This window comes from Megascapheus bottae, chromosome 31 (assembly GCF_031878675.1).
Source record: "Megascapheus bottae isolate mThoBot1 chromosome 31, mThoBot2.hap1, whole genome shotgun sequence".
NCBI lineage: Eukaryota > Metazoa > Chordata > Mammalia > Rodentia > Geomyidae > Megascapheus > Megascapheus bottae.
In genome coordinates, this window is record NC_143539.1 from 7,467,674 (window position 1) to 7,490,356 (window position 22,683).

Genomic DNA, 22,683 nt, shown 5'->3' on the forward strand with positions numbered 1-22,683 from the left:
TCACCATGTCAGAAGGACCAACCAGGGCCTGTGGTTGGTCATATAGATAAAGATTCAGGGTTCAAGGTCTCCTCAAGGCCCTCTAGGACACAGTGTGGGAGATGTCGGGGGATCTCTCAATGGGCAAGAAGAACAGAGAATGCAAAAGGCAGGATGCCTGGGTGGTTTTCAGGAACCTCCTACCGATACTGGAGCTGGGGAAGCAAGACTGGGGACATGGGAGGGGACATGTTTCTCAGTTTCTCAATCCTAGGTTTGGGGTCCCAGATTCTAGGTCAATAGGAACTCCAAACTCCAAATTCTAGGATGTGCCCTAAGGTTGGGGGATTTAGATTTAAAAAAAAAAAAAAAAGAGTCCGGAGTTCTGAACCCTCCTTTTTCTTTTTTTCATTTGGAGGGAGGTCCTCCATCCGGCTGCAGGACCCCGCACCAAGAATGTCACTTCCTCACCGTGCGGCCTCCTCATGGCGTCCTCCGCAGCCGGCACAGCCACACCGGGAGGCGACCCAGTGGCAAGCGCGCAGGGGCGCGTAGCAGCAGAGGCAGGGCACGGCCAGGGACAGCGCGGCCAGCGCGGCCCAGCGCGCAGCTGGACGCGGGTGGCCCGGCTCGCAGGCACAGGGGTCCGAGAAGTCACCTTCGGCGTCTGACAGGCAGTGGTAGAGCAAACTCTCGGCGCACCACAGGCAGCTGAGACGACGCACCAGCAGGCGACCTGGGTCCGGGGCCTCTGCGCAGCGGCCACCACGACCATCCGCGCGCCGACGGAAGAGCGCACGGCAGTGGACGCAGCGCGCAGCCTCCTCCGCCTCTGGGGAGGCCTTGGCCGGCACAGCAGTGGGTCCAGGACCTGGGGGTGGGCGAGCCGGGGGTGCTGGGGGTATGGCCTCGGTGAGAGGAGCAGGTAGTGACACTGGGGGACCCGGAGATGCACCCCTCAACGTGCCAGTTTTGGCGAAGCGCACGACACAGGTGGACAAGGTGAGGGGCGCAGGTGGCCCCGAGCGTCGGTAATCCTCGTAGCCGCGGCCGCCCCAGCCCCCTGCCCCAGCCACAAGTTCGGAGGGCTCGGGGATCCCTGTGAAAGGTAGAAGCGGAGGATAGCTCTGCAGAACCAAGGGACAAGGAGATCACATTAGCCAGATCTGGTACTCCCATGCCACCAAACAAACCAACAGGAATTCCACGATCCAGCCCGAGTCACCCAAGGATCCAGCTCCTCAAAGCGTTACTGGGTTTAGGACTTAGACCCAAGGCCCTTTCCTGTGTGGGGTCAGGTCAGCCCCTCCTTTCCTAGAGGAGGAGACGGCTCACTCTGCAGTCTCCTAACACCGGCTGCCTTTCATGACCGATTCCTACCCCTAGACTCCGGGGCACACAGCCTTCCCACATTTGCAACCCTAAGGCACCCTTCTGTGAGTACCCACAGCGTCTTCCTTATTGTGGTTTGTTTCCCAGGGCTTAAACCCAGGGTCTGGGCACTGTTTCTGAGCTTTTTTTTACTCAAGGCTAGAGTTCTACCACTGGAACCACAGCTCCATTTCCAGCTTTTTGCTGGTTAATTGGAGTTAAGAGTCTCTTGGACTTTCCTGTCTCTGCTGGCTTCCAACCAGAATCCTCGGATCTCAGCCTCTTAAGTAACCAGGATGATTAGGCATGAGCCCCCCCTCCCCCTTCCCCACACATACCTGGCTAGTACCACCATTTTCTAATACACTTAAAAAGTGGTCCACATCACCCTCCACGGTCCTCTGGGATTTAGAACTCCCCATCAAATCCCCAGGAGCACAGGAAGCATTCAGCCTCGGGAGAAACCCAGGCCTGTTTCTACCCCACCGCCCACCCCCACCCCAGTAATGGCACCAGCCAGAACTCTGGGCCTCAGCTCCAACTCCCTTAGGGACTCTCTGGCACCTGTTCCCATTTCACCCAAAGGATGGCTGAGGGATGGGTGGTCACACCTGGGCAGAGGATCGGCGACGCTGGGGAGAAGTGGCAGGCCCGAAAGCAGAGGCTGACTCCACGGTGATGATGGGGGCGGCTGTGCAGGCGGGAGGAGTCTCCTGGCGGCTGTGACTGGAGGAGGAGTCGCTGTCTATGTGGGACTGGGAGAAATCAGTGGTCTCAGCCTAGGGGAGAGGAGCCCTCCCCAGCTGATGCCCTTACCTCGACTCCCTCCCACTGACAAGGCTGTGGGACCAAGTAAACCTGAGTTCAAGCTCGGGCCCTCTAGTTGAGCTCACCCCTCAGTCTCCATTTGTTTCTCTGTAAAATAAGGCCCATTATAGTACCTATTGATAAGAATGTGGTTACTTTAAAGCCCACTGTCAAGGGTACAGCATATGCCAAGTACAGGAAAGGCTGGGTATGGAAACCAGGGCCTTTGCACATGCTAGGCAGGCAAGCACTCTACCATGGAGCTACTTTCATAGTTTTAGGACAGGGTTCTTGTTGTTTTGTTTTGTGTCTGGTGCCAGTCCTGGGGATCGAACTCAGGGCCTGGACTCTTCCTTAAGTTTTTGGGCTCAAGGCTAGTAGTCTACCACTTGAGCCACAGTTCCACCTCCAGCTTATTTTTTCTTCACTGGAGACGATTATTTCATGAACTTTCCGCTTGGGCTGCCTTTGAACCGCAATCTTCACATCTCAGCCTCCTCAGTAGCAAGGATTAAAGGTGTGAGCACTGGTGCCTGACCACAGTCCTGTTTGTAGAGATTAGGGTCTTGCCTTGTAGCTCAGGCTAGCCTTGAATTCCAGATCCTCCTGCTTCAGTCTCCAAAGTGCTGGGATTACAGATATAGATCAGCGACCCCAGAGGCTGAGCTATAAGGATTATAGTCAAAGCCAACCAGGGCAGGAAAGTCCATAAGATTCTTTTCTCCAATGAACCACCAGGAAATCAGAAGTGGTGCTGTGACTCAAAGTGGTAGGGCACTAGCCTTAAGCAAAGAAGCCCAGGGACAGCACCCAGGCCTGAGTTCAAGCCCCACTTGCCAGCCAAAATAGTAATTATAATGATACACACTCTCATGGCCAGCCAGCCACCTTTTTGTGTCATTTCCATCAACACACCTCCACGGGGATGCTCCTTCCACCTGAAGTATTTTTCTTCTACCCATACCAAGCATTGTCATTTACCAGGACTTTTTTGAGCTTAGTTTAACTAACTTGGCTAGTTTGAGTCAGTTCAACTAACTTGGCTAGTGCTCTACCAGTTGAGCCATGCCTCTATCCATGCTTTTTGCTATTTGGGAGATGAGATTTCAAAGATGTTGCCCCAGCTGGCTTCCAACCACAGTCTTCTTTGGCTCTTAGTATTCTGACTAGGATTATAGGTGTGAGTTCGATTCCTAACTTGAAATAATCCTTTTCAGACTCTCCTTTCATTTATGTTACTTGAGCATAATTTCTGTTTCATTCATTTGCTACTTTTAGTATACAATTGAGCACCATAGCATACCAGAAACAAAGATCTCTGGGCAGGTTCCAGCCACAGCATGCAACAAAAACTCCATAGACAGGAATTATCTATGCCCACATCTTTGTCTCCCTTACTCTGAGGTGGGCCCCCTCTCTGCCCCAGGGAACCAATTTTTGTTCTTCTATGTGTTCTTGGCAATTCACATTGTTCCCAGCAAGTGCCAAAATGCACACAACATTCTTTGCAATCATTCATTCCTTTATTCAACACATTTACTAAATACTTATGTGCTAGGTTTGGGAAATATGGCAAGGAACCAGCAAATGATCCTGGCTCTACAAGAACTGGCATTCCATCACAGGGATGTGATGAGGAAATTCACAGAGATACATAGATAGATAGAGAGGTAGATAGGTAGATAGATAGGTAGATAGATAGATAGATAGCTGGTACCAGGATTTGAACTCAAGTCTTCCTGCATGGCTTGCTTATTCAGTGGGCAACCATACTTCCAGCTCAGCTTTTGGCTGGTTATTTTTGAGATGGAATCGTGAGTTTGTTTCAAAATACAATTATCCTGAGTAGCTAGGATTACAGGTATGCCCCACAAGTGTCTGGCAATTTCTTCTCTTTCATTTCTTTTTCTTTGTGGAGTTAACTACACAAAGGGGCTTCACCGTCGCATTAACATACACACATATATTAAACTTTTGATCCCTGAAAAAGCTGCCTTTACAGACAGGAAATAAGGAACGGGGTGGGGGGAGTGGAATTAGACCCTAAGGGATATGGAGCAATTGAAATTTTGAATAGGTTTCTCAGGAAGGGACCTACTAAGGTGATACTTATATAAAGTCATGAAAGAGGTTGAGAGTGTGGCCTAGTGATAGAGTGCTTGCCTAGCATGCACGAAGCCCTGAGTTCAATTCCTTGGTACTGCATACGCAGAAAAAGCCAGAAGTGGTACTGTGGCTTAAGTGTAGCATGCTAGTCTTGAGAAATCTCAAGGACAGTGGTCAGACCCTGAACTCAAACCCCGGGGCTAGCAAAAATAAATAAAGTCATGAAAGAAGAGGATAAGCCATATGAAAATCTGGAGAAGAATGTTCTAGAAGGCCACTGCAAAGGTCCTGTGACAGGAATGTGCCTGCTCTGTTGGAGAGAAAGTGAGAATAGTGCAGCTACAGCAATATGAGTGTGGGAAGCAAGGCCAGATCGTGTAGGAGCTTAGGACTACTGTAAAGATTTTGGGAGTGGGAATGTGGCTTAGTGGCAGAGTGCTTGCCTAGCATGCATGAAGCCCTGAGTTCAATTCCCCAGTATCACATTAAACAGAAAAGGCCAGCAGTGGTACTGTGGCTCAAGTGGTAGAGCTCTAGCCTTGAGCAAAAGAAGCTCAAGAACAGTGCCCAGGCCCTGAATTCAAGCCCCAGGATTGGCAAAAAAGAAAAGAAAGAAAAAAATGGTTTTGTCCTTTCCCCTCAAGTAACAAGGAACCAGGAGAGAGTACTGAGTAGGGGATGATCAGACACAAGGGACACTAGGTCCCCTCCTGGTTGTAGGGTGGGGTGAGGGGAACTGAATTTCAGGGCTAGCACGGGAGGCAGGAATAATAAGAGGGTCCATTTGGGAAATGAAGTTGGATGGTACCACAAAGGGGAAATATTCTGAATATATTGAACTAGAACCAATATTTGCCAATCCATTAAATGAAAAGTGATTTTGAAACAAAGTCTGGGGTCTGGGAGTGTGGCCTAGTGGTAGAGTGCTCACCTAACATACACGAAACCCTGGGTTTCATTCCCTGGTGCCACATACACAGAAAAAGCCAGAAGTGGTGCTGTGGCTCAAGAGGTAAAGCACTAGCCTTGAGAAAACGCAAGGACAGTTCCCAGGCTCTGAGTTCAAGCCTCAGGACTGGCAAAAAAAAAAAAAAAAAAAAAAGAGGTTTGTGGCAACTAGAACATGGAGTTGGTTTGTTGCTCATTTGCTTATCATTTGCCTTTGTTTCCCTCCTTTGAACTCAGGTCCCCAACATGCTTGGTCACTGCTCTGCCACTCTAGCCAGGCCCCCAGCCCCATTTACTTTTTAAAGTTATCCATTTTTTTTAAGAAAGTCTTTTCAATTCTCCTTTTATTTATTTATCAAAAGCAGCCCATGATACTTTGCTCAATGAGTAGTGCTCTACCAACTGAGCCATGCCTACAAGCCCTTCATTTTATTTAATTGCCTTTTCTCACTAGACTAGGAGGCAGCTTTGAGAGGAAAGGAACTCGGATGATTATTGATGTGCGTGCCCCCCCCACCCCCAGTTCTAAAACACAGCAGCCTGGGCTACTGAAGGTACACCTTACGTAACTTTAACGAATGTGTGAATCACCACAGAACAGAAAACCTAGAATAAATGGGACTGAACCAACCAGAATGGATCCTGTGTCCTCGTGTGTGGTCTGATGCCTGCCACACAGTAGGCGCCCAGGAAGGAATTTATAGACCAGAAAGAAACCTCCCAACAAAAAGAACCAGAAGATGGAAGACTCACCGTGAGAGGGCAGGGAGTCTCTGCGGTGTCCTGGGAAGGGGACGAGGAGGATGAAGATGAAGAAGGAGTGAGTGAGCCTGGGGTAGGGAGAGAGGCAGGGAGTGAGTGACTAGGCCCGGCTTCTCCTGTCTTGTCCATCCCCAGTGCCTTCTACGCACACATGGCTCACCTCGGCTGAGGGCAGCGAGAGCAGCCAGCAGACTCTTTTGGAACTCATCAGCCTCTGCTGGACTCTGAAACGTCAGGCCAAACTTGCAGTCGCCGAGGCTCCAATGGTGAAAGATGGGGTTCACTTTGTTATAAACCAAGCCTGGCCTCAGGGTACACTCCAAGGTGATCTGAGAGGTGGGAGGGGAACCATTCAGACATGGCCCTTCCCAGCCATGACTTTCCCTAGTGCTAATGCTTTCTGCATTCTGCCGAACCCCATCCACTTGATCCCCCAGTTCCATGTGTACCCTAAGCCCTCACTGATACCCCAATATAACACTCTCATTTTATGAATTGGGTCTCTGATTATTGTTTACTTTTCCCCCAAATCCTTAAATCCTTTTCTTTTTATTTCTCTTGGTCATGGGGCTTGAACTCTGGGCCTGGGTGCTGTCGCTAAACTCTTCAGTTCAAGGCTACTGGACTCAAGGCCACAGTGCCACTTCTGGTTTTCTGTACTTTAGTGCCAGGGCTGGCTTTGAACCATGATCCTCAGATCTCAGCCTCCTAAGTAGCTAGATTAGATCCTTTTTTTTTTTTTGATGCCCCAGTAAGGAACCCTAAATCTTAATGAATACCTGCTCCTTCTAGATAACTCAGCAGACAGAATCCTCTCCACGTTTTATTGATAGGGTATTTTTCTTTCTGGCCTCAAGTATTTCCTGAAAGTTCTTATTGGACTGCCACAATCCCCTCCCACCTCAGTGCTGGTCTACATCACTGTCCACTCCACCCCCATCTTCTCCCCAGTGACCCCACCAGCTCTTAAAACCCTCCCTCCCCCAAGCCTTGTCAGATAGTTCAAAATGTCCTGCTACATCCCCAGTTGAAACTCCCACTTCACCCCTCCAGATTGGTGCCCAAAGAAAGCCAGTTCAGCCTTGCAGAAAAGCATCGACTGACATTTGACACCTCTTAGAAGGACCCCCCACACCCACACCTAACGCTTTCCATTCCATCAGGCTTCGGGGCAGACGGGGATCAATTGGTGGAGGGCCCTGGGGTGAGGATCTCCAAGGTAAAGCCCAGGAAAACCTGAGAGCCCAGCAGGGAAATGGTCTGAGTCAGGTGTGAGCAGGGGTCCAGAAGCTGGGCAGTCACCAAGGAGGCTGTGGTAAACAGAACAGCCAGAAGAGGCAGTGGCCCCGACGGCTCAGCACCCCCAGGAGGGCCCCCCAAAGCCCAGCTTTTATCTCAGGACAGGATTCTTTGCCAAATTCCATCCCCATCCCGGTGCGAGTCTCAGATGAGAAGACAACCTGACCTCTCCTGGAGAACCCCTGCCCCACCCCTGCCTCCCCCGGCCCACCCCACCCTCGCGCCCCAGGGTGGCTCACTTTCTGGTCCCGGAGGCGCTCCCCGTGGATGACGTAGTGCCCCTGGCGGGCCCCCCCCTCGGGCCTGGCCCCTCGGACCCGACATACGCTCACCTGGCTGAGGCCCCCGCCCCCCACAGGAAGCCAGCCCCCACTGGAGTCATCTCGGGCCATGACCACGGCTCGGACCCGCACCATGTACCTGGAGGACGTGGGAGAAGACAAGGACAGCCGTCTGTGAATTCGAATCCTGCCCCCTCCTTCAGGGCCCTTTCCTTGCCTCCCTCCCCCCATCCCTCCCTCCAGCTTCATCTCTCACATCCGGGCCCAGTGGACCCTCAGCCACCAATACCCACCATTGCCCCCTCATGCCTACTTTCTGCTGGCACCGCTTCTTTCTTCCTGTGACATCGCCTCTCTCTGATCTGCCTGCTTCCCCACGGCTATCTTCCCTCCCCAGACCCTCTTTCCCCCCCCCTTTCCCACCCCACCCCTCACAGGCTTGGTTTGCCACCTCCCCTCCCCCTCCAGCTCATCCCCCCCCTCAACCCTGTCTCCTCTGTCAGCACAGCCCCACAGCCCCACCCATCATCCCCCCAACACACACAGCTGGGTTCCTGCGCATATGTATTTTCTCTGGGCCCATCAACTCCAGCTCCAGTTCCCCCCCCACCCACCACCACCCCAACACTGCCTCTGCCCCCTGTCACCCAGGCCACTAAGCTGGGTGGATAAAGCTTGGCTCTCTTCCCCCCCCCCCACCGCACCCCACCCCTTCCCGGATTTATGAATGAGACCGGATGCAAAGCTCACTGAGTCACCCAGCAACCAGGAGATGGGCAGGGAAGCAGGGAAGAGAAATGGCCAGAAAGAGAGGCCCAGAAAGAGAGCGGCGATGGAGGCTGGCTGAGGAAGCCAGAAACGGAGGCGATCCAGCGAGCGTTTTCATTCACAAAAAATAATAACGATCAAAGCTGCTTCCTGGGGTCCCAGGCCGAAGAAAGCCAGGAAAGGGCGCTGGTGCGCGTCTGAGCTGGGGGTGCCGGCTCTCCCCCGTGCCCCGCTCCCCAGCTCAAAGGACCCCCCCGCCCTGGAATCCGGATCGGCCCCCCGCGCCCCCGCCCACCCCGCTGCGGCCCCAACGCGGCGACCCGGGCGCCCCACCCGGAGCGGACCCCGCCGCGCGCCCTGGCCCCTCCCCACCCGCGGGCTGCCGGGTTTCCCCGGCCCTTCCGGGGAGGAAGGGGCGGCCGCAGCGCCCCCAGCCCCCTTTTTCTCAATGGGATGGGATTTTTGTGAATGAGCGGTCACGTGACACGGCTTCCTTTGTCCGCCCGCCTCCCCCGACAACAGGTGAAGCACAGAAAGAGGGCAGGGGCTCCCCCCCCCTCCGCCCCACCACCCAGGGCCTAGCGGGGAGGGGGCGCCGGGATCCCACGACGCCCTACGCTCCCCACGCCCGCACCTCCGCCCCCCCTCCCGGGGAAGTGGTCCTCAGAGTTCCCTCAATGGAGAGGGGCCAGGACGGGATTTTGTGAATGGGAGTCTGCAAAGGGAGCCCGAGACCCCGCCACACACACCCCTAGACGGAGGCTGGCACCCCCCCAATGGCCGCCGCGTACTTTAGGGACCCCATCACCTTCTGCTTTCCCAGCTGGGGTGTGCGGATCACCCGGGCGGGCAGAGGGTGCAGCGGGGTCCTGGTCGCCCCCTGGCTGGGACAGGCGGTCTGTCAGCCCCCGCCCCCTAGCCCGCCCCGGGGCACCTGCCTGGGAGGCTCCGGCCGGGCTCCGAGCGGCGGCGACGGCGGCCTCCTCCTCCTCCTCCTCCTCCTCCTCCTCCTCCTCCTCCTCCTCCTCCTCCTCCTCCTCTTCTTCCTCCTCCTCCTCCTCCTCCTGCTCGCTCCGGCTCCCTCGCTGGCTCGGGCGGCGCTGGAGACGGGCACCCGGAGCTGGGGCGCTGGGGGAGGGAGGGGGAACCTGGAAGAAGGGTGGGGGGGGAGGGGGCGGCGTGGGGGAGGGGTAAGAGCGAGACGGGCGGACTTGCCCGCTGGGTCCTAGAGACCGGCACTGACTCCAATGAACAGCCCCCCCCCACCAGCCCCCATTATTTTTTTCAGGATCCAGACGGGATCCCCCTACTTTTCCACTGCCATCCTGCCCACCGCTTCCTGATGATGAGGCGGGAGGGACAAGGGAGGGTGACAGGGTTCCTTCAGGGCGCGAGAGTGGGGCCGTGGCCTAGGGTTTGGGCTCCAAATGGGAGGGGCTGGGTGGAGCAGTTCGAAAAGGGTAGGGAGGGAAGGGCTCAGGCTGGAGGGGCGGATCCGAGGGCCCAGGAAAAGGGTTTGGATGCTGAAGGACAGGTGAGTGTTGGGAGAGGCAGGTCCTCGGTGGGGCGTGAAGGAGGGGGGAGCGGGGTCTGAAAGATACTGACAGGTCCCCAAAAGAGGTGGAGTTAGCAGTGCTCACGCCTGCACCCTAACGACTCGGGAGGCTGACATCTGAGGGTCGCAGTTCCAAGCCAGCCTAGGTAGGAAAGTCCATGAACTCTATCTCCAGTTAACCACCAAAAAGCCAGAACTGGAACTAAAAAAAAAAAGCTTTGAGCAAAAATCCGTAGGGACAGAGTCCAGGTCCTGAGTCCAAGCCCCAGGACCGGCAAATTCAACATAAATAATAAATAAGTAAAAAAGCGGAGCTCGGAGATGAATTCCCCGGCAGGCAGCAGCTGAATGGTCCTGGGGGCGGAGCTACGCCGCGGGGTTCGCGGTGGGCGGGGCTGCGAGTGGGCGTGGCTACATAAAGGGGAGGAGCTAGCGAGAGAAAAAAACGTTCTGAAGGGGTGGGGCTTAGGAAGCCGGGCTTGGGGGCGGGAACTACAAGACAGCCTTTGCCAAGGGAGACTCAGGTTCCTAAGGGCGGGGCTTCAACGGACTCACGGGAGGGCGTGGCCTCTGGTCAGGGGGCGTGGCCTCTGGTCGGGGGCGTGGCCTCGAGCTGGTGGGGGGGCCCATCCTCACAGTCTCGCCCCACTGGCTTTCACCCGCACCTCCCCTCCTCCCCTCCCCGGTGTTCTTTTCGGTTATTTTCTGCTACGGCCGTTCCCCGCTCTACCCTGGGCCTAGGGGGCCGCGGCCTGAACTTCGGTCGACTGGAGGAGTCGGTGAGTGGACCCTTTTGGGGGGGACTGGGGAACCCAGACAGAACTTGGGGTTGAGATTTGGAAACCGGGAGTTATTGAGACCTGACTTAACAAACCCGAAAGCGGGAAAAGGAGTTGAGAAATGGAGCTTGTCACTCTCTGGGAAGTGGGGGGGATCCAGATGATGGGCTGAGAAAGACTGGGTGACGGGAAGGAGTTTAGAGCTGAGGACTGAGGGCAACTGGTAAGAACAGAACACCTAGCATTGGTTAGGCAGAGGCAGGGGTTGGGGAGGTGGGCGGGGTGGGAATGAAGCACGACTCCTTGACAATGGGGGGGGGGACCAGGGAGTAGGGGTAGAGCCTAGACATCAGCAATCTGGGGAGGAAAGTGTCACTTCTTTGTAAGTTAGGGTACAGGACACCACCACCGTTAGACAAGGTTTGAGTCTTGAAGCCCAGGGTGTGGTCCAGAGTGTAGGGGTGTGAGCTAAGCAACCAAGGGAACTGTGATGGAATCTTAGTACATTAAAGGGGTGGGGCCTAAGTATGTGCACCTGGGGCTTTGGAGGGGCTTTGGGTAAGTAGGCGACCAGAGAGGAGGGGGGGGGGCGGAGCGCAGGACTGAGGAGGCATATTGGGGGGGAGGAGGGCGAGACGGAGCTAATGCAGATAAGTCCAAGAAGAGCCCGGGGTCGTGGGGTCCCCTCAGCCTTTGGCAGACTGACTGGTAGAAATTTATCTGATTATAGTCCCAGACCTCCGTCGGAAATGGGGAATGTACAGTCGGAGCCATCCGCGGGCGGGGGCTCCCGAAAAGAGCAGGCCTCAGACCGCGCCTCTGATTCCCGCCGGACGTCCCTGGTGGAGCCCGAGGTGACCCCTTCCTCCCCAGCCATGCGCCTGGCTCGAGGGCTGGGCGTCTGGTTCCCGGGCACCTCCGCGCCCCCGGTACTCCTGGTACCCCCAGAGCCCCAGGCCTCACCCTCGCCCCTGCCCCTGACCTTAGAACTGCCCTCGCCAGTGACGCCCCCTCCAGAGGAGGCAGTTGCGGCCACGGTCACCACACCACCCCCGCCCCCCGTGGGGACCCTGTTGCCCGCGCCGTCTAAGTGGCGAAAACCCACGGGTACCGCGGTTTCCCGGATCCGCGGTCTGCTGGAGGCGAGCCATCGCGGCCAAGGCGACCCTCCGAACCTCCGCCCGCTGCCTCCGCTGCCCCGGCAACTAACGGAAAAGGACCCAGTCCCGAGGGCCTCAGCCCCACCTCCGACGCCCCTGGAGCCTCGGAAGCCACCGCCCCCGCCGACACCGACACCACCGCCGCCGCTATCGCCGCCGCCGCCGCCCTCGCAGCAGCCTCCGAACCGCAGGACCGCTCCAGCTCTGGCCGCACCCGCCACCAGCGCCCCCGAGAGCCCGGCCAGGCCCTGCCTCGAAGCCCCGACGGCGGGCGGAGCGCGCGGAGGGGCGGCTCCCCAAGGGGGAGATGACATGGCCCGGTCCGCGGCTTCCGAACCGGGCCTGAGCCTGCTGTGTAAAGTCACCTTCAAGTCGGGCCCCACCTTGTCCCCTGCGGCACCCCCGGGTCCCCTGGCCATCAAGCCCGCCCTTGGGGCCGGCGGGGCAGGCGGCGGCGGGGCCGGCGGACTCTTCGCCGCCTCCTACGCCGAGGTCCTGAAGCAGGGGCCCCTGGCACCCGGAGCCCCCCGCCCCCTCGGGGAGCCTCCTCGAGGAGTTCAGGAAACCGAGGGCGGCGATGGAGACTGCGAAGGGTGCCCTGGTCCCCCTTCGGTGCCCGCGTCCCAGGCCCGGGCCCCACAGCCGCCCCCCTACACCACCTTCCCAGGCTCTAAACCCAAATTCGACTGGGTGAGCCCCCCAGATGGCCCTGAGCGCCACTTCCGCTTCAACGGGGCCGGCGGAGGCATAGGGGTGCCCCGACGGCGCGCCGCCGCGCTCTCGGGACCCTGGGGCTCCCCTCCGCCCCCACCGGGGCAGACGCACCCGGCCCCCGGCCCCCGGAGGCCCGCACCTGCCCTGCTGGCGCCGCCCATGTTCATCTTTCCGGCACCCACCAATGGCGAGCCCGCGCGCCCGGGGCCTACGGCCCCGCAGCAAATCCCGCCGCCGCCGCTGCCGCCGCCCCCTCCGCCTCCACCACCGCCTCCGCCCCCCACGCCGCCAGCCACGCCGCCGCCCGCGCCGCCGCCCACCCCGCAGCCCGAGCCGCTCCAGCCCGCGCCCGCGCCGCGGCCGCCGGTGCGCCCGCCCACCCCGGGCCCCGGCCACGAGGAGGCGACCCGGGTTCCAGCCCCAGCCCCTGCTCTGTCCCCTGCCTTGGCCGTGGACCAAGCCGCGGCCCTCGTGCTGGCCCCGGCCCCAGCCCCGGCCCCGGCTCCGGCCCCTGCCCCGGCCCCCATTCCGGCTCCCGCGGCCACGGAGCCTTTGGCGCCCGTGCCCGCCAAGGTTCGCACGCGCAGGAACAAGGGCTCCCGCGCAGCCCGAGGTGCGGCCCGCGAGGACGGCACACCTGGAGACCGGGGCTCCGCCACGGACGGCAGCAGCGGGGCGTCTTCGGGGGCAGGTAGCAAGGGCGCAGCGCACCACTGGCCGCCCTTCCAGGTGCTCAACTCTTGTCCCTGCAAGTGTTACTGCCGCCACCAGCCTCGCCATCGCCGCCTGCCACGCAACGTGTCTGCCTGGTGAGGGAGGTCAGGAATGGGGAGGGGAGGGAACGCTCCCCGGGACCCTCTTACCTAAATGCCAAACTTAGCTGATCTCCCATAATCCGGGGAGTACCGGCGAAGACCCCCAGGATGAGCCTAACCCTCGTTTCTAGCAGGGGCGGGGGAAGAGGCAGGCAGGAGGAAGCTGGCACCAACAGACCCTTACACCTGCCCCTAAGGACTCGTGACAGCCGCCCCCCCTCCCACACACACTCTGAACAAAGGAGAGCCCTTGGCCTAGCCTCTCAGGCTCTGGAACTACTAGCCCGTGACCACCAGAGGACACTGCTGGTCCAGCTTTGGCAGTGTAAAGAGTTACTGAGCATGGCCCACCTTCCTCACCCATCTGGTTCACCAGCCTGATCCTGGTTCTCAAAACACAATCCCTGAGACTGCCTGGACACTTAGGGGCTCGGCTAGGCTCTTTTGGTACTTCTGGGAATGTAGCTCTGCCTGAAACTGCCTTTGGGATATTCTGCCAGCCTTCAAGGAAAAGCAAGCCCCCACCCTGCAGCCCCCCCAGAGGAGTTCTCCATCCAACAAGGAGAACCTGGTCATCGACAGGCCTCCATTCTTCCCTCTTCCCAGGCTGAGGACACCCACCAACCACCTGAGTGAGCCACCCTGGGTCGCCACCATCAAGCTGGCGGGCTCGCTGGTAGCTGGGTTGGAGCACTACGACTTGCAGACCACCCACTCCAACTGAGTGTGGTCTCAACGCCCCTGCTTGCCCCTCAATGCTAATAAAAGTAACTCCAGCCTCCTTGCCTGTCAAGTCACCGCTGGGCTGAAGTGGCAGGGGTTCCAGCCAGCATCCACTGAGGGGGAGGAAGGGGACAGGTGCTCACTCCCCTAATACCAGCAGCCAACAAGCGCGGTCTAATGCCAACTCTGAGCTGGGCCCAAGTCACTCTGGAATGACCACTGCCTCACAGTGCAAACTGAGTGGGCACAAATGGCTCATCTTGAATGTGCTGATGGGTGGAGAGGTCCTGGGCTACAGGGATGACTCTGAAGAGGGGTTCAGGTATATATCCACACAGGGGCCCATAACTTTGGTTCCAGATGGCTCACACTAGCAGCCCACAGATGGGGTCCATTTCATATAGCATTTTAAAAATTATTTAATTCGCTGTCAACACTTGAAAAAACAGGACATTGCCTACTGGGGCGTTCTGGCCCAGCACTGCGTCCACAGCAGACTTGGTACAATCCTACATGTGACCACCTGTGCTCGAGGCCCGGCGCAATGGCCACTGGACAGGCTGACTGGGGGGGTGTTACTAGCAACCCCCAAAGAGAACCCAAGCTTCCAAGTTCTCCAGGCTGGCTCCCCGCCATCCCAACTGGGGAGACAAGGGCCGGGAAGAGAGCTCAATCCACCTTTATTGGAGGACAGCTGCACCAGGGCTGAACAGCCGTGTATGTCCCGCCCGGCCCTGGGTGCTGAGCCCAGGCCACATGGTCTCAGACGATCATCTCCAGCTGCCGGGCATACTCAATGACCTGCTTCGCCAGTTCCGTGGAGGGGATGGTGGTGTCTTCTGGCTTCTGCTGCTGGCTGGCAAAGCTGTAGTAGTTATGGGAGCCCAGGACCCATCCTCGCTGCAGAAATAGAGTGTGTGGAGATGAGTGGGGTGATCCCGAAGACCGACTCCCCACCCACATGGAGCTGCTATCATGCATGTCAGGGATCCCTTCTCTCATCTTCCCTCTACCCCAGCTCTGAGAAGGAACTCTACTATGCCCTTGGTTTCTCCATACTGGAGACAGGGCCTTCGTCGTACTCCTCTCTGGGCCTGCTCTAAGGGCTCAGTGACTCAAGACAATACTAGGGTTTGAACTCAGGGCCAGGTGCTCTACCACTTGAGCCACTCCTCCAGCTCAAATCTTGCTGGTTATTTTGGAGCTGACCTCTTGATTTTTCTGGTAGGTCTAGCTCTGAACCACAATTCTCTGGATCTCAGTCTTTGAAGTAGCTAGGATTTCAGGCATGAGTCACCAGTGTCCAGCTCTACTCTTGAGCCCTATCTGCAATGATCAGGATAACTGTGTATCCACTACTGAACCTGCACAAACGTTCCAAACCAAACGAAGCAGTCTTATGTGGAAAAGCTGCCACTTCTGAAGGGATTCCGATAAGGTAAAAGCAGTCAACATGAAGAGTGCCCTCACCTGCTACCAGGTGCTAGGCTAAACACATCCCTTCCATGCATAGACAAACTGAAGCTCAGAGGCTTAGCAACCTGGGTGACCACACAGTTGAACTGAACCCTCAGCAGTCCCATCCCTCCAGGCCACTCCACTGTGCACTGAAGTGCTGACACAGAGTGCAACCCATGGCTCCAGAACCCTTGCCCTGAACCCTAGCCACCTTCTTGGCATAGTCTGTCATCTTTTTTGGTGTGTTGAAGAAGAGTATCCGGGTGGCTTCAGTGAAGAGGATTTTCTCATAGGCCTTCTCGATGCACCCAGCAATCTCGTCCCTGGAGGGAAGATGACATTCTCATTACTGAACAGACAGCTGTTCAGACTGTCTTCCCACACCTGAGCCAGTTGGTTCTGACCCTGCCAGTTAACACTGATGGCTAACTGGATCTGTCACTGCATTATTTCACTGATGGGGGCTTAGAACAGGCCAGGGCCTCAGGGAACCCACATCTGGACCTGGTTTCTGGAACTATGGAAGCAACAGATCAGGTCTATGCTCTGAATCCCAACATCCCAGCATGAGGGCCTCAGGCTGTCTGAAACCCAGTTTAGGATTCACCTGAGGGATTTCTCCAGTGATCCTGAGAGAGTTCCTTGTACCTATCAAAAAGTAGCAGGAGCTGGGCGTGGTAGTTCACGCCTGTAATCCTCAGGAGGTGGAGACCTGAGGACCTCAATTCAAATCCAGCCCTGGGCACTAAAGACTGTAAGATTCTTATCTCCAATTAACCAGTGGAAAACCAGAAGGGCGCTGTGGCTCAAGGGATAGGGCAGTAGCCTTGAACTGCGCAGCTCAGGGACAATGCCCAGGCCCAGAGTTTAAGCCCTAGAACCAACACACACACAATTTTTTTTTTTTTTTTTTTGCCAGTCCTGGGCTTGAGCTCAGGGCCTGAGCACTGTCCTTGGACTTTCTCAAGGCTAGAGCTCTACCACTTGAGCCTCAACACCACTTCCGGCTTGGTGGTACCGAGGAATCGAACCCGGGTCTTTGTGCATGCTAGGCAAGCACTTTAACCACTAGGCCAAACTCCCGGCCCACAAAAAAATTTTTTTAAAAAGGCAGCATGAATAATAATGAAGTAAACAGCAAGGCCAGGCATGCGGGTGTGTGTGTGGGGGGCACACTCAGGAGGCAGAAGCAGGATAAGTTTAAAGTCAGCTTGGACATAGCAGAAATATCTCAAAAACAAAAGACAAAATAAACAACACTCCAGCAAACCATTTAGTCACTAGAAGGAGAATAAAGAAACTGGGGGGAGGAAGAGACTGGGGAAATGAGTGAAAGGTGATCCCTGAGACAGGTATGGGCGGGCAGTCAACTGGGGACGCCTTCCTAATGGAACACCCCTCAGAAGGCCGGGCCTGTGTCTCCACCCAGCACCATGCTCAGGTCCACGCACTCACACGAAAACAGACCCGTGAATGGCCACAGCGCTTCGCAGAGGCAGGATGGCCCTGCCTGAGGAGCTGCTACACCCTGGCTCAGGGTTGACACAAACGGCCACTCTATACGTGAACAGCCTGGACAAGCGAAGGGCCACCGCCTACACCACTCCATTCCAGTCCAGTCCCACTTCCTGGAAAACAGGAGCTGGGAGGATAAGAATCCAGCCCAGCAGGCCATCACCAGCCAGCACAAGACTCACAGACGCCCAAGCGCCTCGGAACCCCACCTGATGGTGTCGAGCAGGATGTCGATGAAGAAGGTGTAGCTCTCCGCGGGGATGTTCCCCTTGGCCAGGAAAACCTTGTTGTAGCTGCCCTCCATCAGGTACTACAGGTGAGAAGGGAGTGAGTGAAAAGGCAGCTCGGGGCCTCCTGAACGCTTATGCACCCCCAGCCCCAGCCCCAGTCCCCACGCTGCCAGGCACCCTTTGCTAGACATAGCAGGTGGCCTCCTCCTTTGCAGGAAGCCTTGTACAGAGTGCACACACGTGCACACACCCTTGTGTTTCTCCCGGCCAGCCTGGGGCGCATCCCCACCATCTCTCCTGTGACAGAAGGTGAGGCTGCTGCCCCCTACCTCCCACCACGTCACATCCTCCTAGGACCGTGACTAGAGAGACCACTTCATCAGGAAGCTTTGAGGGTGCTTCCCAGGCCCTGTTAATCTCACTCTACAAATTCTCCTCTCTGCAGGCCCCCAAACACAGCAGGCTTCGGCCTTCGATCTCCTAAAACTGGCAGGTCCCTCTGCTTGGAGGATCACAGTTGGCTTTTCACCATGGTTCACGGTCAGGTCCTCGGACCTCAGTCCACAGAAATCTTCACTCCTTCCTGACTCCTCCATCTCCTGCTAAGTTGTTTTTTTTGTTTTGTTTTTTCTTTGCTAGTCCTGGGCTTGGGCTCAGGGGCTGAGCACTGTCCTTGGGTCTTCTCAAGACTAAAGTTCCGTCATTTGAGCCCCAGCACCGTTTCTGGCTCCCCCCCGTGTATATGGTACTGAGGAATCAAACCCCGGTCTTCATGCATGCTAGGCAAGCACTCTACCACTAGGCCACACTCCCAGGCAGGCTTGTTTACTCTCTGGCTTACTGTCTGCTTCCTTCCCTGCCATCTCCTCAATGCCTAGGATTTTTATCAGATTCTCAGTCTGCAAATCCACCCCAGTACCTGTCACATGGCCAGGGCTCAGGATTGGAATGAGGCCGTGGAATGAAGATGAGAGAACCCCGACAGCTCCCCGGAGAAGCTCTCCTCAATGTTTGTCCTCACACTACCCAGATCAGCCAGGCCCTCCCCTGTCTCTGCCCAGGCTCACTTGCTCCAGAGACACAGGATGCTTGATGTAGACATTGGTCTGGATGTCCTTGGCAGGCAGGCGCTCCAGCTCCGTGTGGAACTCAGCCACCCGGTTCTGGGACAGCAGGAAGAGGAGGTTGAGGCCTAAGAGCTGGTGCATGTAGGCAGACTCAGGGAGCTGCTCCCTGTAGACCAGGGAAGAAAATCAAGGTAAGCAGGGCTTCCGGGCCAATCAAGTGCCTCATCTCAGGCTCCAGCCCTGATAAGGGCTTGAAGGGGGTTCAAATGAGGTTCAAGGGCCAAGAGCTACACAAAAGTTATAAATCACACTGAAGCAAACAACTCTACTCCAGAGAAGTGACTCAGACTATTTCCCACAGTGTCCCACAGCAGGGGACTTGGATCAATACGTATGCATGAAGTAATTAAATGACCTAACCCAGGTAAAGTGATAAGGAAAGTACCTAGCCCAAATAAACTCTGCTAAATACTAAGAATATATTAAGAATTAAGACTCAAGGAGAGGTAGTCATTTTCCCAAGACCTCATAATGAAGTTTCAAACCCAAATAATGTCAAATTCATGCAGTATTATTTAGTTTTATATCCAACCCACATTTACTGAGTGCCTAATCTGAGCCTTGTCTGTGGCAGGCAGTGCTTGGGACAAAGAAGTCCAAGACAGTACCAGCTCTGCCTTCAGAAAGCTCATAGTCCAATAGAAGAGAGCGGGAAGGAAATGGGGGGGGCGGACACAGGCAGAAGGTTAGGAGTAGGATGTGGAGGCACAGTGAGAGGGTGAGGGCAAAGACAGCAATGGAGGTCACCAAAAAGATTTTGGTCTTAAGCCTGAGTGCCACTGAGAACAAGACAGTTTTTAAGTCAAGGGTTCAAGACAGTCAAACTGTAGAGTCATAAAGATTCGATTGGTCTAGGCACGCATAGTCCTAGCACTTGAGTGGCAGAGGCAGAAGAACCACAAGTTTTAAGCCTATATTGTGGGGCCTCCAGAGGTGTGTGTGTGTCGTGGGGGGAATCCTACAGTTCTTGTGTGGATAAGAGTCAGGGATAAAACAAGACAGGAAGGTAAATAGTGACAGTAGCCATACTGGGGTGAGGAGAACATTATAAGACTGGGCCACACAACCCCAACCTCAGCTCACCAAGACTACTCCATGATCCTGCAGCTTCTGGGGATAACAGTGTCCAAGTAAAAGATGACCTGCACAGCTAGACCACCACCAGAGATAAATCAACCCCCATGTAAGCCCTTACCCTCCCCGTTTCAAGCAGGACCCATCCTCACTTGTAATCAAAGTAGTAGCATTTGAGCTGGGCCATGTAGCGCTCAAAGGAGGGGATGTCCTTGCGTAGGATGCTCCACTGGGCCCCAATTTCCAGTATGTCACCTGTGGGTGACAGAGTGGGCTTTCAGGGGGTGGGCTGGGGTCCTTTCCCCAGACCACCACTGCTGCCATTTCTGTCAGCTCTTCACCCTACCACCACCACCACCAGTGCCAGTAATACTCACGAGCTAGAATGAGCTGCTGTTTGGTTAGCTTGGTCCCTGTGGTGGGCAGGAAGTTGAGCTCCAGCAGGACCAGCTAGTGGGAAGGAAAAAAAAAACATTAGGACTTCAAATATAGGGTATGTTCTCTGAGCTAACCATTACTCCTAACTTACAAAACTGCTATATTAAAAGAACTGGTGGCCAAGTGTGATGGCTCACGCCCATAATCCTATCTACTCAGGAGGCTGAGATCTAGGATTGTGGTTCAAAGCCAGCCAGCCCAGGCAAGAAAGTCTGAGAAATTCTTATCTCCAATTAGTCCCCAGAAAACCAAATGTGGCACTGTGGCTCAAGTGGTAGAGCGCTAGCCTTGAGCTGAAGAGCTCAGGGACAGTGCCCAGGCCCTGTGTCCAAGCCCTACAACAACAACAAAAAGAACCAGTCCTCATAAAGTACTAAGAATCGGGCAGGGAGTGTGGCCTAGTGGTAGAGTGCTTGTCTAGCATGCAAGAAGCCCTGTATACCATTCCTTGGTACCACATACACAGAAAAATGCCTAAAGTGGTACTGTGGCTTAAAGGGCTTAAGTGGTAGAGCATGAGCCTTGAGAAGAAAAAAAAAAAAGCTGTAGAATAGTGTCCAAGCCCCAGGACTAGGAAAAAAAAAATCACTAATAGGGGCTGGGGCTTAGTGGCAGAATGCTTGTTTAGCATGCATGAAGCCCTGCGTTCGATTAAGCAGTATCACATAAACAGAAAAAGCCGTTAATGTAGAGTGCAAGCCCTTAGCAAAAGAAGATCAGGGACAGTGCCCAGGCCCCAAGTTCAAGCTACAAAAAACAAGAAAAAAAAAAACTTATTAATAACACAAGAGCCTGCACACATAACAAATGCCCATATACATAAGATGACTTCACACTGTAGTGTGTGTGCACGTGCCAGTCCTGGTACTTGAGCTCAGGGCCTGGACACTGTCTCTTAACCTTTTACACAAGGCTGGTGCTCTATCACTTGAGGGACAGCCACTCAGGATAAGTGAAGGTAAGAGTCTAGTGAACTATCCTGCCTGGTTTAGCATCAAGCCGTGATCCTCAGATCTCAGCCTTCAGAGTAGCTAAGATGACAGGCAGGAGCCTCATTTACATTGCAATCATAAATAACCCTGCCAAACAAACAGGAGATACTTAGTAACTGATCCGCCTTCAGTTCTTGGCAGACTTTCTCTTCAAGGTGTAGGATTGTTAGTCTACCGTCCCTGGCTGGACCCCTGCGCCAGCAACTTTAATCCAACACACCGTATTTACACCTTTCCCCAACACTCGAATGAGTTTCGTTGCTGTTTTGTACCAGTCCCGGGGCTTGAACTCAGGGCGTGGGCAATGTCACTCATCAGTTTTTGCTTTACTCACTTTCTCGGCTTTTTCTTTTTTTTTTTTTTGAACTAATTTAAAATAACTCTCACAGCCTTTCCTGCCCAGGTTGGCTTCCAACCACGATCCTCGGAGCTCAGCCTCCCGAGTGGCGAAGGACTGCGGGGTGTGAGCCACAGGCTCCGCCGTCCAGCTGGGTCCCTCGCCCCAGACCTTAGCCTGGTCTTAGGAATCACACCTGCCCTGCACGTGCCCCATCCGCCAACCCCGTCTTCCCCTCGATCGTGTCTGGAGCTCGCCATCGCGATTCCCTCTGCCTCCTCCCCCCGTCCTCCCCCTCCCACCAGGAAAGCTTGGAGCCCTGAACCCATCGGCCCATCACTGCCCCGCCGCCCCCGGGGGCCGCCTAAGCCTTGCCTCACCTCCAAGGCCGCTCCGAGCCCTTCGCCCTTCCGGACACCCCGGGCCCTCCCGGGTGACCCTCCCCTCGCACCGTCCCCCGACCCCGAGGGGCCTCGCCGACCCCTTTACCTTGAGGCGGCCCAGCTCTTCCCCGCATTTGCTAAGATTGGGGCTTTTCCGGTTCCACTCGCCCTTGAGCTGTTCGTACATGCCGGCCGCAGCCTGTAGAACCGCGCCTGACGCCGCGGCGGGACCCGAGCTCGAGACGCCGGCGGCTCCGCTCACCGTCGTGGCCGCCATCTTCCGTGATGCGGCAAACCGCCGGCTAGTTTTACGGCAGCGACGCCTACAGACGCTCTCCCGGCGGAAGTGGGGCGTGGAGGTGGAGCCCGACGCCAGAGGCGGGGCTAAGAGGGCTTGATCCCGCCCACACCGGGTGGAGCGCCGGCGCCCGCGGAGCCGGGCCCTGGGAGACCTGCCTTTCATGAACATGTCAATTAGAGCTCCGCCTCCACTGTCACTCAAAATGGTGCCCGGAAGTCGCTCTGCCCCGCCTGCGAAGGACCACCTTCTCGCCACCTCGCGCCAGTGATTGAGATGGCCGCCGTGGCTTCAGCCCCGGACAGTTTCTACGAGGAAGGTTCCATTGCTTCAAATGCATGGAGTCAATTCGGTTTTTGTTGTTGTTGTTGGTTTGTTTCTGTTGTTGCCATGCCTGGGGTTTGAACTCAAGGCCTGGGAGCTCTACCGCTTGAGCCACAGCGCCCCTTCTGGCTGTTTCCGTGCATGTGGTACCCAAGGCTTCATGCGTGCTAGGCAAGCACTCCACTAGAGCCACATTCCCAACCCCGAACGGAGTCACTTCAACAGATGGACTAGTCGCATTTGATAGGCGGGTTCCGATAAAGGCAGTGATCTTCCAAAGACAAGCAGGTGGGAGTTAAATCTAAGTCTATGGATAAAATGAAGTTTACACAAATAAGTGCAAGTTGTGCATAAAAACTACGCAGTCTAGCTGGGCACTGCTGGCTCCCACCTGTTAGCCCAGCTACGCAGGAAGCTGAGGTTTGAGGATTGCAGTTCAA

The 22,683-nt window shown here is 55.9% G+C and overlaps 3 protein-coding genes across 7 annotated transcripts; 1 reads left to right on the plus strand and 2 right to left on the minus strand.

The window, feature by feature from the left end:
- Nucleotides 1–85: 85 nt before the first annotated feature.
- Nucleotides 86–7,692, minus strand: Spred3 (sprouty related EVH1 domain containing 3). The gene is made up of 5 exons (XM_090322246.1): nucleotides 7,512–7,692; nucleotides 6,134–6,302; nucleotides 5,965–6,041; nucleotides 1,962–2,105; nucleotides 86–1,106 (listed from the first exon to the last, which is right to left on the minus strand). The coding sequence occupies exons 1-5, from the start codon at nucleotides 7,686–7,688 to the stop codon at nucleotides 447–449; spliced, it is 1,227 nt and encodes a 408-aa protein (XP_090178372.1). The 5' UTR covers nucleotides 7,689–7,692; the 3' UTR covers nucleotides 86–446.
- A 2,808-nt stretch (nucleotides 7,693–10,500) lies between these two features.
- Nucleotides 10,501–14,125, plus strand: Ggn (gametogenetin). 5 transcript variants are annotated; one of them, XM_090322273.1, is made up of 3 exons: nucleotides 10,501–10,651; nucleotides 11,386–13,338; nucleotides 13,951–14,125. In XM_090322273.1, exons 2-3 carry the CDS (start codon nucleotides 11,405–11,407, stop codon nucleotides 14,066–14,068), a joined length of 2,052 nt encoding a protein of 683 aa, XP_090178399.1. In that variant the 5' UTR covers nucleotides 10,501–10,651; nucleotides 11,386–11,404; the 3' UTR covers nucleotides 14,069–14,125. The 5 variants fall into 5 exon arrangements, with proteins under 5 accessions (XP_090178399.1, XP_090178394.1, XP_090178396.1 ...); XM_090322268.1 differs by having other exon boundaries at nucleotides 10,567–10,655; nucleotides 13,845–14,125; XM_090322270.1 differs by having other exon boundaries at nucleotides 10,567–10,655.
- A 343-nt stretch (nucleotides 14,126–14,468) lies between these two features.
- Psmd8 (proteasome 26S subunit, non-ATPase 8) lies at nucleotides 14,469–22,409 on the minus strand. The gene is made up of 7 exons (XM_090322134.1): nucleotides 21,728–22,409; nucleotides 19,849–19,921; nucleotides 19,624–19,726; nucleotides 18,338–18,503; nucleotides 17,250–17,350; nucleotides 15,737–15,848; nucleotides 14,469–14,967 (listed from the first exon to the last, which is right to left on the minus strand). Exons 1-7 carry the CDS (start codon nucleotides 22,088–22,090, stop codon nucleotides 14,830–14,832), a joined length of 1,056 nt encoding a protein of 351 aa, XP_090178260.1. The 5' UTR covers nucleotides 22,091–22,409; the 3' UTR covers nucleotides 14,469–14,829.
- Between the last annotated feature and the right edge of the window lie 274 nt (nucleotides 22,410–22,683).

Coding starts and splice junctions, on each gene's coding strand:
- Psmd8 (XM_090322134.1), bottom strand. CDS start 22,090: ATGTTCATGAAAGGCAGGTCTCCCAGGGCCCGGCTCCGCGGGCGCCGG. Junction 18,504..19,623: donor TGCTACTACTTTGATTACAA/GTGAGGATGGGT, acceptor CCTGGTCTACAG/GGAGCAGCTCCCTGAGTCTG. Junction 15,849..17,249: donor ATCCTGCTCGACACCATCAG/GTGGGGTTCCGA, acceptor TCTTCCCTCCAG/GGACGAGATTGCTGGGTGCA.
- Ggn (XM_090322268.1), top strand. CDS start 11,405: ATGGGGAATGTACAGTCGGAGCCATCCGCGGGCGGGGGCTCCCGAAAA. Junction 13,339..13,844: donor CCACGCAACGTGTCTGCCTG/GTGAGGGAGGTC, acceptor ATATTCTGCCAG/CCTTCAAGGAAAAGCAAGCC.
- Spred3 (XM_090322246.1), bottom strand. CDS start 7,688: ATGGTGCGGGTCCGAGCCGTGGTCATGGCCCGAGATGACTCCAGTGGG. Junction 6,303..7,511: donor AGCGCCTCCGGGACCAGAAA/GTGAGCCACCCT, acceptor CCCACCTCTCAG/ATCACCTTGGAGTGTACCCT. Junction 2,106..5,964: donor AGACTCCCTGCCCTCTCACG/GTGAGTCTTCCA, acceptor GATTTCTCCCAG/TCCCACATAGACAGCGACTC.